This window comes from Silurus meridionalis, chromosome 11 (assembly GCF_014805685.1).
Source record: "Silurus meridionalis isolate SWU-2019-XX chromosome 11, ASM1480568v1, whole genome shotgun sequence".
Classification (NCBI taxonomy): Eukaryota; Metazoa; Chordata; class Actinopteri; order Siluriformes; family Siluridae; genus Silurus; species Silurus meridionalis.
In genome coordinates, this window is record NC_060894.1 from 4,769,875 (window position 1) to 4,787,232 (window position 17,358).

Here is a 17,358-nt window from a genome sequence, read left to right on the forward strand (position 1 = left end):
GCAGCACTAAGACAAAAATTAGACAGAAGTCAGACATGGATACTGGGGATTGAACCAACAACCTTCCGATTAGTAACCCAGCGCAATAACCACTAAGCTACCACCTTCCTACAGACCAGTTTGTCCTCAAGATTTACTTCTACTGGTAAGATCAGCTCCCTGACTGCATTTGCACGTTTCTGTAAAAGTTTACATTCATGCAGATCGGCAAGGAACTGAGTGTGCGCTTGCGTTTGCATAGGCAAATTAACTTTCGAACAGCTGCACAATTCAACCATCAGCTCTTTCAAGTAGGCATAATTTACCTCAAAAGACCTTTTGAACATATATTGTATTGTAAAAACACACATCACACTGAAACTATTGCTGGGTTCCAATAAGAAGTGTGTTTGCACACTGCCAGGCAAAAGGCTGTAACACCTTGGTAAAAAAACCAAAACGAAAACAATCAAGTGCTAATGGATTATGTAATGGTTTTAATGGGAATAATCAGAATTGTATTTGCTTTAATGGTAACTGTAATGGTCCCGGTGGGTCTCTACTGGTAATTTGTTGCCTTCTATATTTTGCATGTTATATCTAATGGACATCTTTTGCAACCTGAAGATAACATGTTGGGATCTACTGGGCACCAGTAAGACATTATTAAACATCCAGGTTCCATAATTATGATGTAATGATGTACACAAACACAGTATTTAATGGAAACCATTTGGTAATGTTTTTTAATAACAGCTTACAATACAGTGATCTTAACACTGCTTCTCTTTGACCACTTGTGTCCACCTCATTGGTTCTTCACAAAGTGAGCAATATACCTATTTCTACTGACCAAACTAGAAATCTATGAACACTTAGAAATCACTGAAGACAAAACTGGCATGCTGAGTGAAGTGTTGTTTACAAAGTTAAATAATCTACTGATTACATAACTATGATTTATATTAGTGATGATCATCGCAGTCTGGCACAAGCTGACCATGGTGTTTTTATGGTTACTATGATATCTGAATGGAAGCCATGATAACTCTTACATAACAACAGATTTAGCCTGGTTACTATGACAGTGACACTTGATTATACAGCATTATGACACAGTATTATGACACAGCAAGGTATTTTAACCAGGATTACTACAACATAACCAGGGTCACTTTTATCATAGTTTTTATAAAATAAAGCTTTTACCATGGTCACTATGATATACTGCTTTTACCATGATCACACAAACATGAGTACACCCCTCAGATCTTCTCAAGGGATAATACTATTGAAATGAAACTTGGATATATTATAGAGTAGTCATTGTGCAGCTTGTATAGCAGTACAGATTTACTGTCCTCTATAATAACTAATAACTCAATATACAGCCATTATTGTCAAAGCCATTATAGTCAAAATAGCTGACAAAAGTAGAGTACACACTAATTAATAACAGCTGTATGTTGTGTAATTATGCAAAGCCACATGTCCTATTCATCATGTTCATATTTTCCTCTGCTTGACAAGACCATACAAATTTGTGTATCTTGTATTAGAGCAGTTAAAATTTAGTGCTTTGAGTACAATTCTCTCATACTGACCACTGGATGTTCAACATGGCAACTCATTGCAAAGAACTTGGAGGATTTGAGAATTGTTGCTCTCCACAAAGATGACACTGAGTTACAGTTCAGTGGTCAGGGTCATACAGAGATTTTACAAAATGGGTTTCGCTCAGAACAGGCCTCGCAAGGGTCCGTCAAAGAAGTTGAGTCCTCGTGCTGTGCATCAGGTGCGGAAGTTGCTTTAAAAAACTGACGCATGAGTGCTGCAGCATTGCTTTAGAGGTTACAGAAGTGCAAGGTTTGTTCGTCAGTGCTCAAACTATATGCCACACACTGCAACAAGTCGGTTCGCATCGCCATCATCCCAGAAGGAAGCCTCTTCTGAAGCTGGCTGACAAGAAAGCCTGCAAAGATTGCTGAAGATGACCTGCCCAAGAGCATGAATTTCTGGAACCATGTCATGTGGTCTGATGAGACATGGCAACAACTTGGTGAGGAGTACCAAGAAAAATGTGTCTTGCCGACAGTCAAGCATGGTGGTGGTAGCATCATGGTCTGGGGCTGCGTGAGTGCTGCTGGTACTGAGGAGCTGCGGTTCATTGAGGGAAACGTGGATTCCATGATGTACTGTGACATTCTGAAGCAGAACATGCCCCTGATTCAGAAACTGAACCTAAACAGCAGATTTCCAACATAAAAATGACCACAAACACACTGCAAAGAGGACAACTGCCTTGCTGAAGGTGAAGGTGATGAAGTGGCCAAATATGTCTCCAGACCTAAACCCTGTTAAGCACCTGTGGGGTATCCTCAAGCGGAAGGTGGAAAAGCGTCATGTGTCTAACATCCAGCAGCTCTGTGATGTCATTATGGAGGAGTGGAAGAGGATCCCAGCAACAACCTGTGCAGCTCTGGTAAATTTCATGCCCAGGAGGATTATGGCAGTGATAATGATGGTGCTTACACTGAATATTAACACTTTGGACTAATGTATGTACACTGATCAGGCATAACATACAATTATGACCGGTGAAGTGAATAACACTGATGATCTCTTCATCATGACACCTGATAGTGGGTGGGATATTATTAGGCAGCAAGTGAACATTTTGTCCTCAATGTCTCCATTTTAATTTGAGCGAGTTTGACAAAGGCTGGATGGATAAATGACTAGGTGAGAGCATATCCAAAACTGCAGCTCTTGTGGGGTGTTCCTGGGCAGTATCTACCAAAAATGGTCTAAGAAAGGAAGAGTGGTTCCTTCTTTAGCCAAGGCTCATTAATGCACGTAGGAAACGATGGCTGGCCTGTGGGGTCCGATCCAATAGACAAACTACTTTAGCTGAAATTTCTAAAGAAGTTAATGCTGTTAATGCTCGACGGGTCAGGACTCCTTTGGCAGCAAAAAGAGGACCAACACAATATTAGGCAGGTAGTCATAATGTTATGCCTAATGGCTGTACATCATACAAACAATATAAATTGCCTGTAGGTGGCAGTATGGCCAATAGAAGGTTTAATTTTGCAAGTGGAACCAACCAACTTTTATAAAGATAGATCATATACATAATACATTTCTTAGAATGCTAACACAGTGTATATTGTGAGACTTTTTACTTTTAGATTTAACACATACCATCATTAAGTCCTATGTGAGGCCCTTGTATGAAAGCTGGTATTCAAATAAATAAAAAAGTTATATTACTATTATGATGTAACAGGATGTGACCTGAACACTCTGTAAATAAGGATCCATAATGATATCTGTTTGCTGTAGCATTACAGCTTGTCTTTAATAGGTGAAACGTTTGTATAGGAGTGGCGGCTTACATGTACACACACACACACACACACACACACACACACACACACACACACACACACACACACACAAGAAAGCCTGGGACTGTTTTAAAACAGCATAGGGCTATCTAGATGTCAAAAGATCACATCTAAAGAAGAAATATTGATTGATTCAGCACTGGATGGTTATTAATAGTAGTTATTACATATGTTTATGATTATTACTCATATCCATTACAGTATGACAGGTTTGAAAAACAAACTTACGGACTGACACTCTTCTGATTCGTCACCTCGCTGCTTTTCTTGTTTTGGGATAAAGAGCCACCCATGATGAAGTGTGTGTGTGTATGTGCGTTTGTGAAAGTGTAGATCAGGCACTATGCTGTAGGGCACTTGCTGAACTCGACTTGCTCATGTTCAGCTCTGATTGAAGTGACGCAGCAGAAAGGCAAGCAGCTGAGTCTCTGCTCACACCTACTAATAACCCCACCCACCTTCCACTAAACCCCACCCACCACCTAGTACTATTACTACACGCCTCACACTGCTGTCAATACACTCCTGTATAAACACACACATGCTCTCTGAAAGTATTGTTAGCACCACTCATAGTCTAGTATCATACATGAACCCGCCCATGTAATATTCAATTTACTCTTATTTCTTACAAACCTGGTCCATGTTTACAGTGTTGTTCACACACACACACACACACACACACACACACACACACACACACACACACACACACACAAACACAGCAAACTCCCCTACACTAATGTCTCAACATTAGTGAAAGAAAAAAAATATATATACATAACATGTAGTGTGCAAAAGTTTTGGCATACATAAAACACTTAAAACGTCTTTAAGATGAATGGAATGAAATGAAATAAAAGACGGCCATCTACTACACCAAATCAATACTTTGTGTGCTTTAATGCTGCATCATTTCCCTCAGGAACACGGCTGTGCAGTTCTATAAGACAGTGCTTTAAAGCTTTTTGGGAGAAACTGACATGGAGGAATTCTGGAAATTGACTGTTACACTTTGTTTCTGCAAAATATCTATTGTGATTCACCTGAAAAGTGCTCAATTACTCTATTATTACTCTATTAAATCCATTATCAATTATAAATACAGCACTGTTGGATTTTTTAAATATGTCCATACACATATATTAAATATGTCCATAAATATTTGCGATACTTTCTGGCACAGCACATCCATATCCATATCATAGGCTTCCATATCTATTATAACATACGCAAAAAAAATACATCTCGTCGTTTCCTATTGTGCTTCGCCAAAAAGTGTCGCAAATGAGTTATCTCACAATTCTGAGGAAAAAGTCATAATTGAGAGTTTGTTTGTAATATAAAAAGTCTCAATTACCTTTTTTTTTATTATTCAGTGGTGGAAACGGGCTTCTATGGAAACATTTACAGAAGAGATAAAAAGAAAACCTGTATATTTGTACAACAAAATGATGACCACAAGATGATGTTTAAGACTACTGTACCATCCTGTATTTTTACATCAGCATCACTTTCTGTTACAATTCCACCTGTAAATGTTCAAATCATATCAAATAAAAAATGTTGACACATGCACATTTATACAGAGTACCACATGTAGTGAAATGCTTTTTATGACTGTCCAATACTGAAGAATGTAAATGTAAACAGAAATAGAATATAAAAAATAGAATTTAAATCAAATAAGAATATAAAGTATAAAAGTAGCAATTATAAAATATAAAATATAAGTATAAAAAATGTCACAAGGAAAGGAAAGTAGAATATAAAATAGACAATAATGTGTGTGTGTGTGTGTGTGTGTGTGTGTGTGTGTGTGTGTGTTTGGTTACAGCCTTTAGGCACAATGTGAAGCTAAAGTTATCAGTAAGCGATAAATGACACTGTGCCATAAAACACTTCAGGAGGTTTGTGTGACATAGTTGAAGGCCAATATGTAACGCTGTATCAGCCTCATAGCTCCAGCACTCACACATAGTGTCTCTTTCACAGTCAATTGTAAAACGTTTCACTGCGAGAGGGGGGTGAGGGGTCGTTTTTCTTACATGCTTCCACCACATCTACTGCCTACGTAACTGCATTAACACCCATCACAAGTTTAAACTAATCAGATTCTGTTTTCAAATCACACACGCCTGACAGTCACATGACCAAGGTCAGATAATGATAAATGGCAAGAACTCTCCTGATTTCTCCTGAGACTGTCTAATGTGGGTCGGATCCCATTAGCTGTTACTGCTTTTGGGTTTGGATGAGATGAAAAAGCACTAAAAAAGCAGCATGAAAGAAAACCAGCTGATCTTTCTCTCTCCTGTCTGAGCTTCAGCAGTTCATCAGAACAGCATAGACACATCACTTCCTGTCTTAACATCGCTCTAACACTTATAGTTAAACTAATACTGCGTAATATGGTATCTGATCCTACTCTGTTACACTGTTATATACTGCACACACTATATATACACACACTAAACTATGCTATTCTATATTATATCATGGTCTGTTTGAATAGTGGATTCTAATTGGCTAGAAGGTGTGACTTTAAACCTTTAATTGCAAAAAAAATTTCCAGTCAGTTTATTCATAAATAGCTGTATTTATGGTAGTTCTATGTATACCGGTAGTTACTATAGTAACATACGGTTATGATTGCATACTGAGTGAGACAGCAAATATAAATGTTATCTAATGACCTTATGACCTTAATAGATTAATTTTTCATATCTTTAACCTTATGTAGAGTTTTTATGATAAATGGGCACAAGATGAATTTAAGAAACTGGAGAAAATAGCATTGAAATGAGAAATATAACAAAAATGGCACAAGGGATTAACACTAACAGCAAACACTGCATTCAAAATGTGCATCTCTTACATGTATTATTACCCCCAACCCATTATATGCTTTTTTTTTATCATACTATACAGTTTATATTTACAAAATTTGGCATCTCAAATTAGAAACCCAACATTTTATCCACAGAGCTACCACTACCTCATTGTTCTGCTCTATACAATACTTTATTGCGCTATTCTTTTTTATTTATTGATTGAAATGCATTTCCTACTGTATTATCCTGCCTAAAAAAGGAAAACTGTTTTCAAATAAGTAAAAAAAAAGAAGAAATATTCATGTTTTGTCTGAGAGCTCAGCTCAACACATAGAAGCACACAGTTTATCTGTGTCCATCTGTATTATGTATAGTCTTGTAGCTTCAGTGACTTCAGATAAGAATTCTCTGGATTAACCTGTCTGATGAGACTTTCTGGGTGTGGATCATAAACTTTGATTATTGTTAATGAACCAACACAATTTTCTTTCAACATTCATCTAAGGAATTGTGATGTTTCGCAAAAAGTTTGGATTTTCAGATTTTTTTTTTACGCAGTACCACTTTTCATGTATTTCACAAAAGCCCTTTTAGAATAAAAATCTAAGAGAACAAGAGAAAGAATATCATAATCTTCTAATAACAGGACATGCCTAGGCATTAAACAATAACAAGAAAAGACAACAAAAGGAACAAGACTTGAAATTATGCCAAACATTAGTCATCATAACACTCACACTGAATAATTCACTGTTGAATTCTGGCATAATTCACCCATTATGAAATGCTCTATCATCCTAAACTTGTTTTTCCAGAAAGAATTGGATTGGTTCCCTAAAAGGCTCTCATTTTTCTAACTACTCAGCTCACTCAAAGTTGAGTTTTATATGATAGTGGTAGGGAAGTGGTATCTCAGTGGCTAAGATGTTGGACTTCTGATAAGAAGGTTGTGATTTAAAATTCCACCCCAGTTAATCTGCCACTGCTGAGGCCTTGAGCAAGGCCCTTAACCCACGACTGCTCAGTTGTATGAATGAAATAATTGTAATTCACCTTGGATGAGGTTGTCTGCTAAAGTAAATCTTTGTCTCTTTGAAGCAGAGAGAAGCCATAAGCCTTATATTCAGTGACCCTAGTGATTTCGCATTAAAAAACAAGAATTGGCCAACAACTGATCCCTGAGGGACTCCTGTAGGGAGATTGTGTGACTGTGTGGCCAAGCATCGACTGATGGGAGATGAGTCAGGTTAAAGGTGTGATGCTAGTCCTGTGTGAGATCATTCCGGTGTTTACTTAGGTGTGTTTTGTTTGTTGGTCAAAGAAAGATGGAATACACTACAGGCTCTGCTTGTGGAAGACAGAATAGGAAAGAAAAATAAAGTAGCATGCCTCCTGGGTCCTTCTACTTTCCATGTCCATGTCTTTATCTAAATCACATGAAATAAACCTAGTTCTGAGATGAATACAGAGTTTATTCCTCCATGTCAGTTTGTTCGAATAATTGATTTAATAACAGAACCATAACCTGTCATTCTGAATATGGTTTTAAAGGCAAATCTTAGTCCTAGACAGCCGAAAGTGAGAACAATTAACAGATTGTCCTCTCAACTTTCAAGTTGGCTAAGCAAAAAATTTCATAAATGAAAGTTAGGCAGCTACCAAACTAGCAATGCCACTGCAGATTTTAGGAGTCTTTGTGTAAACAGAGGTGCAGCCAATAAGTAAACAAATCACTTCAATGTTGTTTTTTTGCAGTTGACCCTGTAACAACAAGATCCTGTTACACTTTTATAATAAGGCATAAGGTTTATTTTACACAATCATTCCCTTCCCACTGTCATGACTTTGATTATCATAGAGATTATTACTAAATATTTTTAATGATGTAGTGTATTATTTTTAAATATTAGAACCCAAAGACCCTGAACTTCATTCAGCACAGTATTAAAGGAACATATTCTGCAATGTGACACTGCATTTAAGAAAGACAAGAATGCTGAATAAGAGCTATCTGTATCATAAGAGACAAAAAAAGACATTGGAGAGAGAATGAAAAAGAAAGTGAGAGAAAGAGAGAGAGAAAGAGAGAGAGAACTTCTCACATGGTTTTCACATTTTAACCTGCAGCACATTCAATCTGTGTACACTATGTTTTGTCTGATACACTGTACAGTATTCAGAACTGTATTCGCTCCCTCTATTCCTCTCTCTCTCTCTCTCTCTCTCTCTCTCTCAGTTCTTATATCCTTACACCCTGCACTATGCTCACCATTTTTTTAAATTAAAAATATATTATAAAAAGTTTAAGATTGATGGTATTTATAGTCTGTGTTCTAATAAATCAGTATTAGAATATATTTATTGATGGAGACTTCAAAGCAGTTTGTAAGTCACTTTGGATAAGGGCGTCTGCCTAAATGCCATAAATGTTTGTGTGTGTGTGTGTGTGTGTGTGTGTGTGTGTGTGTGTGTGTGTGTGTGTGTGTGTGTGTGTAGGCTGACCTCTAGTGCTGAAAGAGTGAATAGTGTATTAAAGCTCTTATACACTAGCCAATACACATGTCTACAGAAATATTCATTTTGACAGAATTCCAAAGCATCCCTTATTCTGGGATCATAAGAAGTGTTCAGAAAGCAGCTGTGGATAGAAAGAGTGGTTTGAATGGAAGTGTATCGTATCAGTAGTCTTTCAGAGTTTGTAACTGTTCACCAGAGGCTTATATTTATTCAATTCAATTTATATAGGAATGATCACTAATCAACTTTTGAAATGATAAATCCACAGATTTTTCTCTAGAAGTTTATCCCAACTATTTATTATAGGTTACAGAAATGTTCTGGGAATTTTTGGTTCCTAAAAAAATTTGATTCCCAAGATTTGAATTAGATTCACCTGGTTTTCCACATGCAACATTGAAATTAATTGAACCTCTCAGAAATGTTACATAGACCTATTTTGATGGATGTATGTATTTATGTAAATTTGTATGTACAAGGGGTGTTCATTTAGACTTATCCCTGCATTAACTAATGCCTGGAAAGATTCAGCATAGAAAGATTTGTCAGTACGCCTGAACCATCCTAGAACAGCCTGCTTTTCTTTCTTTGCTGATTATCCAGAATCAGGCGTTCTATTCGCTGAATGTTCACAGGAATGACTGCTGTAGATTGGGAATCACCACGACTGGGATCGTCACTGACTTCCAACTTTGAAACGTTTACACTATTCAAATATCTTACTACGGCTGAGCATCTCATCACTGTACTGTGCTTAAAGTCTTCTGTGGAAATCTGTGAGTTTTACGCCTTCTCTTACAAGAAACTTCACTGTTCCAAGCACACACTAACACCGTTGTCTGCCATTTTGATTAACGCTCTCTGGACTGGCCCGCAACATGTGCACCACCTATTAGTGATGGGACACACTAGCTACTTACTACTGCGTGTTTTGCCGCCATGCTAGCATCCATTTTTATACCTGTACAATTAAAAGTCCAGGTTTGACTTCAACATCCCTTGTATATGTATTTATTTTATTAATAATATATTCCAAAACTAGCACCCAGGCAAACAAGCTAAATTATTAATGCACTGTTTTAAGCAATTTAACAAAAAAATGCTATGAAATGCAACATGAAATATGTTTATAACTTTGATGTAAATTTCAAAAATCTCCGAGTTGTGATCTATTAGATTTCTCTTTTTGTTCTTGCATCAAAAACCACAGGGCAGGACTCGAAGTGCAACATATAAAAAAAATAATAATAATAATAAAAATTGAAAATGGAAGGAACACAGTCTCAGAAGTGAAGAGCTTTCAGGAATTCCAAAATTAGCCACCCAGAGAATCACTAATGGCTGTAAAGTGTCCCTGTAGTGTCACATCTACAGAGTAGTATACTAAAATAATTTCATTAAAATAGATATACTAAGGCATTTTAAATGAACTGCACTTTCTTAAATTAGCACCATGATAAGTACACATTTAAAAAACTCCATAGCCATAGGCCACCTTCAAGTATTTTTATACAAGAGGAAGTCTCGGTGTAGGAGGTAGAAGAGACTCAGTGTCTCTCTGCCGTAATAAAAATAAAATTGGGTGTAAGAAAGGCCAAAAGCCACATCCAACATTGTCAGATTTCAAAGTCCAGCTGTTCAGCTACAAGTTCAGAACTGACTCACGTAGAAAGTTGTTGATAAATGCTGTAAACTACAGCAAACGCACCAGAGGTTTTTCATTTAGGCCTGAAACTGGACCAACAGTAAATTCTGGTTCTCATCAGGGTGGAGTCACAGCTGTGTTCACTGAGGTCACTACAGTTACTCCAAAGCGGTATGTGGTCCAGATGACAGTGGGAAATGGAGGCTGTCACTTAATGCTAACTGAACTTACTGAAAGTATCCCTGTGCTGTTTCAAGCAACGTCAAATCTATATTCACGCTACCTTGCATGTCCTAATATACAAAACTAATTTAGAAACACAAATAGAGATTATGGACAAATGTGAGTGGACACCTGACCACATAATAACTAGATTTTAAAGTGTGCTGTTAGAGATTGTGGTCATTTAAGGGCATTATTAAAGTCAGGTACTGATGTAGTGTGTAGAGGCCTGGGGTGCAGTCAGCATTCCAATTTATTCCAAAGTTGTTCAATACAGTTGAAATCAGAGTTCTATAGTAGGCAACTAAAAATCTTCCACTCCAACCTATGTAAACCATATCTTCATGGCACTGGCTTTGTGCACAAGGGCATTTCCATGCGTGGGTCTCCTATTTCAAGTGAAAGGAAAAATTTACTATTAATGCAGGCAAAGACATCCTATAGAATTGTGTCCCTCCAACCTTGTGTAAACAGTTTGGAGAAGAACCACATGTGGATGGAAAAGTCAGCTGTCCTTATAATTTTGTGCAAATCCAACTAATCCAACAGAGCACTAACAAAGACTAAGCAGACCTACAGTAACTTTGGTGTTAGATATCATTGTTTTGACTGGACAACCCGTAGCCTACAACAAATCCGAACAAGCAGTTACAACAGTTTTGTGCACCAATTGCACAAAAAAGAACAACACAACAGACACAGTGATTGACAATGTATCATTTGCCAGTACACAGAGCTTATATGACGGAAAGTGCAAATATTGTCCATATAATAATAAATGCTGTATATGTAAACAGAATATAGTGTAATGCCTGATAAGCCAGTTTGTGATTTCAGATACGTTTTCAAATGCAAATGTCTAATTAACAAGGTTAATGAGAGCAAGAACTAAGGAGAATGACCAGACCGGATAGTCAAGTCAAGAAGTCAAGAAGCTTTTCAACCATATATAGCTAACGCAGTACACAGTGAAATGAAACAACGTTCCTCCGGAACCCTGATGCTACATACAACAATAATCACAGGAACAGAAAACACAGGGCTAAGGACTAGTAAGTGTCTCGCCACATAAAATGCATGTGTGCAACCTGGTGCAAACAGTGCAAAGACAACACAAGAATACACAAGGATAAACACAAGGATAAAGATGATAGGTAGGAAAAATTAGCTTAAATACTCACTATGTACAACTATGTTGAGCAGAAAAGCATCTCAACATGAATACACCATGTGTCAAAACTTCAAGTAAATAAAAAAAATAAGAGATCACATCAGGTTTGAATTCTGTTAGAGAGAAACAGGTATCCAAACCACGTAACATGTGATAGCCTGATTAAATAGTGTTCCTATTAAAGTGGCCAAGTGAGTGTATATGTTAGAAACAAAATCATAACATATCCTATCCTTAATGCAGTGCACTTACATCACACCCCAGTGCAATAGAGCTTTTGATACTGACACAGTGAGTGTATCTGAATGTGATTTGAAACATGTGGACTGATGATGTACACAGAATTAAGAACAGCCAGATCCCTTGTGCACTCCTACTTATAGAGCAGTTTATAGTAAAAGAGACCTGAATAGAGAGTAGGGAGCCAGTACAAACCTTCTGAACACAATGTCCTAGCAATGGGCAAGTCCTAGCAAACAACAGGGGAAAAAAAAAGAAATGATGCAATGCACATGCAAGATTTTACACTCAGATTTCTAAGGAATTTGTTGGAACTTGGATGAGCATTCAATAGCTTCTGTGTTTGAGGGTGTTAAGGGAGGAAGCCGTGTCAAAAAGAACGTTCAGAGAAACAACGTAGAGCGAAGGCCTTTGAGAAACGGCTTAAAGATAAAAAATGGCTCTCAAACTCAGGGGAATTTTGAACAAATACACATGCACAAGAACAGAACAGTGTGTGTGTGTGTGTGTGTGTGTGTGTGTGTGTGTGTGTGTGTTGTTTTGATGGGCTTTTTGTTAAGTCAAATCAGCAGTTATGACAAATATTAGGAAATAAGCCGTATAATGGTAATTATATTACAGCCGCTAATGGTGTTGCTAGCTAGCACTCACCCAATAAGCCTTTTACTCTCACAAGGTAGAAGGTAGACTTACAGTGAAAACAACACCCAGTGATATGGAAAATGAATGTTTTCCCTCAGATGTGTTGATTAAATCATAAAGACGCTACAGAATTTGAAAATGACACCTAGCAGGGGCTGCTAACCGGCAATTAGTGGTAGTGGCATTTTAGTGGTTAAGACGCTGAGCTACTGATCAGAAGGTCATCGCCAAGCTGCCACTTGAGCAAGGCCCTGAACCTTTGTGCTCTGAAGCGCTGTATCACAGCTGACCCTGCGTTCTGACCCCAGATTCCAACCCAGCTGGGATATGCGAAGATAATAATTAATAAATAATTAACAAATAAAGGCTATTGTATAATAATTAAGGCTGAAATATTATGTCCTGGACCAGGAGTGAACCAGTGAAGTGAAATCTTGTTGTGATTTCATAAACACATTCACACCGCTTAGCACGAAAGAGGAAACTCGTGGTGATGTTTACCTCACCTAGACTTTCTTGAACTTTGAACAGCATGTGGAATAATTATTACAAGAATGTTTCTCACTCCCTCAGGGGAGGATTTGAAAGATTAGCGTGATAAAGCTTGTACGCGCGCCGATATTTACCTCAGCATAATTAGTATAATCTCTCCATCAGGGAGAAAGCACAAGACAAGTGTTTTTCTGAATTAAATTTTTGTCCTCTGCTACATATAAAAGTACATGAAAATATGTGTCAAGACTTCTCAGTCAATGAAATCCCCAAAACATGGCAGGACAAAAGGCCTGATAAGGCTATATGATGTGTAACTTGTTGAAAAAATGTGTCACAGGTGTGTTTATCATTTAAACAAATCTATGTTGAAATTATGTGTTTCCACATAATTCCATAGGTTATTTCACATTCCTCATTTTAGGGTACAGTTTAAAGTTTTAAAATCAAAATCCATGCACATTATTAACTAAGTTACCACACTGCATAAAACACACCACACAATAGAAACCCTTGTGGAATTTGTAATGGTTATTTTTAGAAGCTATAATTGGAAATTGTATTGGATTTTAATGCTCTCTGTGGATCTCTACTGGTAATTTGTTACCATTTAGTGGTCGCTTTTTATGTCTAATATTATTAAGAAGCAACAGAACACCTTTGTGAAGTTGTAGCTCTCATGTTGGTATCTAGTGGACATCATTAGGGACCATTGGGATGTCGTTAAACATCCAGATTTGAATACATTTCTACAATGGTTTGATAATAATGATTCGATGATGTACACAACACACAATATGAACTGAAAGCTTTGGTATTGGTTTTATTGGTTAACAGCTGATGTTTTGTAATTGCACAATTAGATATAACCATAAAATTTTCTGTGATTGTTTCTATTGTTCTTTCTTTCTTTTTTTAAATCAAAAGTGTAGGCACAAGATGGGTAAATTAACAAGACTCTTTACATTTTTATACCACATCTAGAAGCTTCTGTCACCAAGACAAATGACATTTTTGTGAGTACACCTGGAGTTAAAAACCATACTGATTCCAATTTATTTTTCATTCACATTCACCCACCCTACACACCAACCATTCACCAACTCCTACACACGTACTCAAAATAAAGCATTATTTGTGTGAGTCGTCCCACGATAAAAGTATTGTAACAATGCTTGTTGAATATTGTCGTGTATGGTATGACCGAATATTGGCACATCAGCCTCTGTACTGGGGTTTTCCTCTCGGCTAAAAAAGAACATGATGTAAACTCCGTGTCTGGGTTACTGTGAGTTTATACAAACTGAACCGTTCCCACACAGATCTCTCTCAGACAAGGACGTGCACATTCATTTTTTCCTCAAAAGGCAAAAGCATTTAATAAATTACAGTGGCTAAGTCTCGAGCTTTCTGACACGAAGAACAGAAGCCATGTCAAACACAGCATACAAACCAGGAAATGAATCAGAGCAGGGAAGAACCGAACTACAATAACCTAGTTTTAATTTAGTAAAGCTAGTTCAATACTAGTTCAGCTCATACAGTACTTTTGTTTCTTGTCACTGCTGCAGGTATTTTATAAGAAATTACAGACTGCCTCATCCCAGAGTCCAACCCTAGCTCTATGTCAGAATGAGCTCATCCAAAAAATGGCTTAAATATCATAGAGGTCGTTATGTGTGTAATGTGTGTAGAAAATCAGCTGAATAACATTTAATCATTGTAAGTATATGAGCTCCAACAGGACATCAAGGACCATCTCTGACTAAAGGTGTATGCGACCATGATTACCATTTAAACAACAGTATCACCCGACAATCTGGATGATAACACTCATAAGAATACTAAGCAAAGGTGTAAGTGATCATGATGACCATTTACAGACCTCTGGCGAGACAACAGTATCCAGCCATTTGGGCCATTACTCCATTTTTACATCACAACATTCTTATACAAAGTACCAACACTTAACCACAAAACCCCAACTGCACAGAAATAATGCATACCTGGCAACCTGATGCGGAGTATATAGCAAAATGATCATGCATTATCTTAATAGTCAACTTTTGAACAAGCTGGATGGTCCATTTGGGAACTTGTAAAGTAGATCACATTTTGGTATTCACTGGACACCTTTACAGACCATTAGCATGCCATTAAACATCCCAATTTTTACCAAACTTTACAATGGTTTAATGGTTAACAGATGATGGTTTGTAATGTACTGGTAGGTTTTAGTCAGCAGGATAGATTCACACCAGGTAAATAAAATAAAGTTGGACATGGGACATTAAAAGGGCATGGGATACACTGTATCGTGCATTTGGTGTTTAAAGTTGACATTAATTTAAAACAGCAACTAATATCAACTTAGTTCATTGATATTTATTTAGGAAAAAAATCACAAAAATCACTTTTTTAAATCTTTTTTTTTTCTGCAGAAGCTCAGATCATGCTGATTGTCAGTTTGTCATTATCATCTAATCTGAGACAACACTTTTGTAATATTTTTGGACATGATTATATTCAGAGCATCTTATAAAACTTATACAAAAATTACATATGAGCATAATTGCTTATCCTATCAAATCACACCATTCGAAAAAGAAGCATTATCATATAAAAAAACACAGATGAACACTCTGTAACGCAGGTGAGCTTTAAACCGTAGAAACATTCACGGACAACAGAAACCGAGTTAATACGTTTTTCAGTCTTATTATATCGGAAATCGTGATATTTGTATCGCGGTTTTCAAGTACCGTTTCAATCATTAAGACTATTCAAACTGCATGAAGTGGACAAACCAACTGAATAAAAACGAGTCTTTTTTACTAGTTAAATGTCTGAAAGTGTGATTAGATAACAGAGGATGTTCAATGGGAACATCTGGAATAGTTTTATTCACTCACCTCTGATCGGTCACAGCTGTGTTTGTGGATTTATCCAAAAATATAAATAATGTAAAAGACTTTATTCCAGCTGTTTAAATGTCCGGTTTGGGATGTAGTGAGTGAGTGAGAAACTTTCAGGGAGTTCAGGAGGAGGGCAGATGGGGAAAAGGAAAAGGAGGGCTTTAAACCTACACGCTGTAACTGCGCCATCACTCTATATCAAATGAATGAATGAACGACGCTAGACGTTTCAACCAATCAGATTTCACCGCCTCATCCGGGTATGAAAAAAAAAAAAAAATATATATATATATATATATATATATATATATATATATATATATATATATATATATATGTGTGTGTGTGTGTGTGTGTCTGATGAATATATATATATATATATATATATATATATATATATATATATATATGTCAATATGTATGAATCTAACATTAAATTCATCTTCAATTAACAAAAAAAACTTCATCTATTTTGATTATTAATTTTGTACAAACAGATCTACAGCACACACAGAGCACATGTTAAGCATCCTGTTGTTCTAGAAAGTGCTGCATTGTGCCACTACCTTTTAGTTTGTATTACTGAACAAAAAACTGAACAAAAAAATTCATTTTTAAGAAAAAAGCAATACAAAGTTTGTAAAGATTTGCATATAATGGATTTAAATTGTATTGGTTCATACAATTCTCTCAAAACTACTACAGCTACATACACATTACTAGTGCAATATCATTTTGAGAATTTTTATTTGTACTGTAGTGGGAACATTAGAATGTATTTGTTTAATGAAATACCATTGTGGTTTTGGGTGGTACTGAAAAAAAGAGAACTCAAAGGCTGAGACTAGTATTGAGTCAAAAAAAATAGTTTATGACTAGTTCAAGAGCACTCATTTGACTCAATATTAGCCTCAAGACAGTGTCGAGTTTCACTAGAAAACACAATTGTATAGGTGTGTAACATGTGTAACACAGGTGTGTCAGATTTGGAGACATCGAGACAATGTAGGTGTAAAAAATATTTATTTGAATATGATGACATTAAAATATTTATTATAACAAAACATTAATATGTAAACATCCTTTATTCGATCAAGTTAAAGAGTTAAAACAGTGGTTTAAATGTAATAATTTATAATTAAATAATGACATTCTTCACCTTCTTTCTCTAAAACATATATTTTATATAAACTGAGGTGTTAATAAGCTGATGAAGTGAATCATATGTGTTATTTTACAGAAGACCCTTTATGTAACTGAATATGTTTAGACCATAGTGCAATATTTTCTA

The 17,358-nt window shown here is 36.4% G+C and overlaps 1 protein-coding gene across 2 annotated transcripts in view; it reads right to left on the bottom strand.

Moving 5' to 3' along the window:
* tacc1 (transforming, acidic coiled-coil containing protein 1) overlaps positions 1-16,208 on the bottom strand; it is a 45,729-nt gene extending 29,521 nt beyond the window's left edge. The window contains exon 1 of one of the 2 annotated variants that reach the window (XM_046860713.1): positions 16,065-16,208. Coding sequence is in view for 1 of the 2 variants with exons in the window: in XM_046860712.1 (XP_046716668.1) it covers positions 3,618-3,682 (65 nt within the window). In the remaining variant the exon portion in view is untranslated. Of the gene's footprint in view, positions 1-3,617; positions 3,774-16,064 lie in introns of those variants that run through there. The other variant, XM_046860712.1, reaches the window with a different exon arrangement.
* Positions 16,209-17,358: the final 1,150 nt, after the last annotated feature.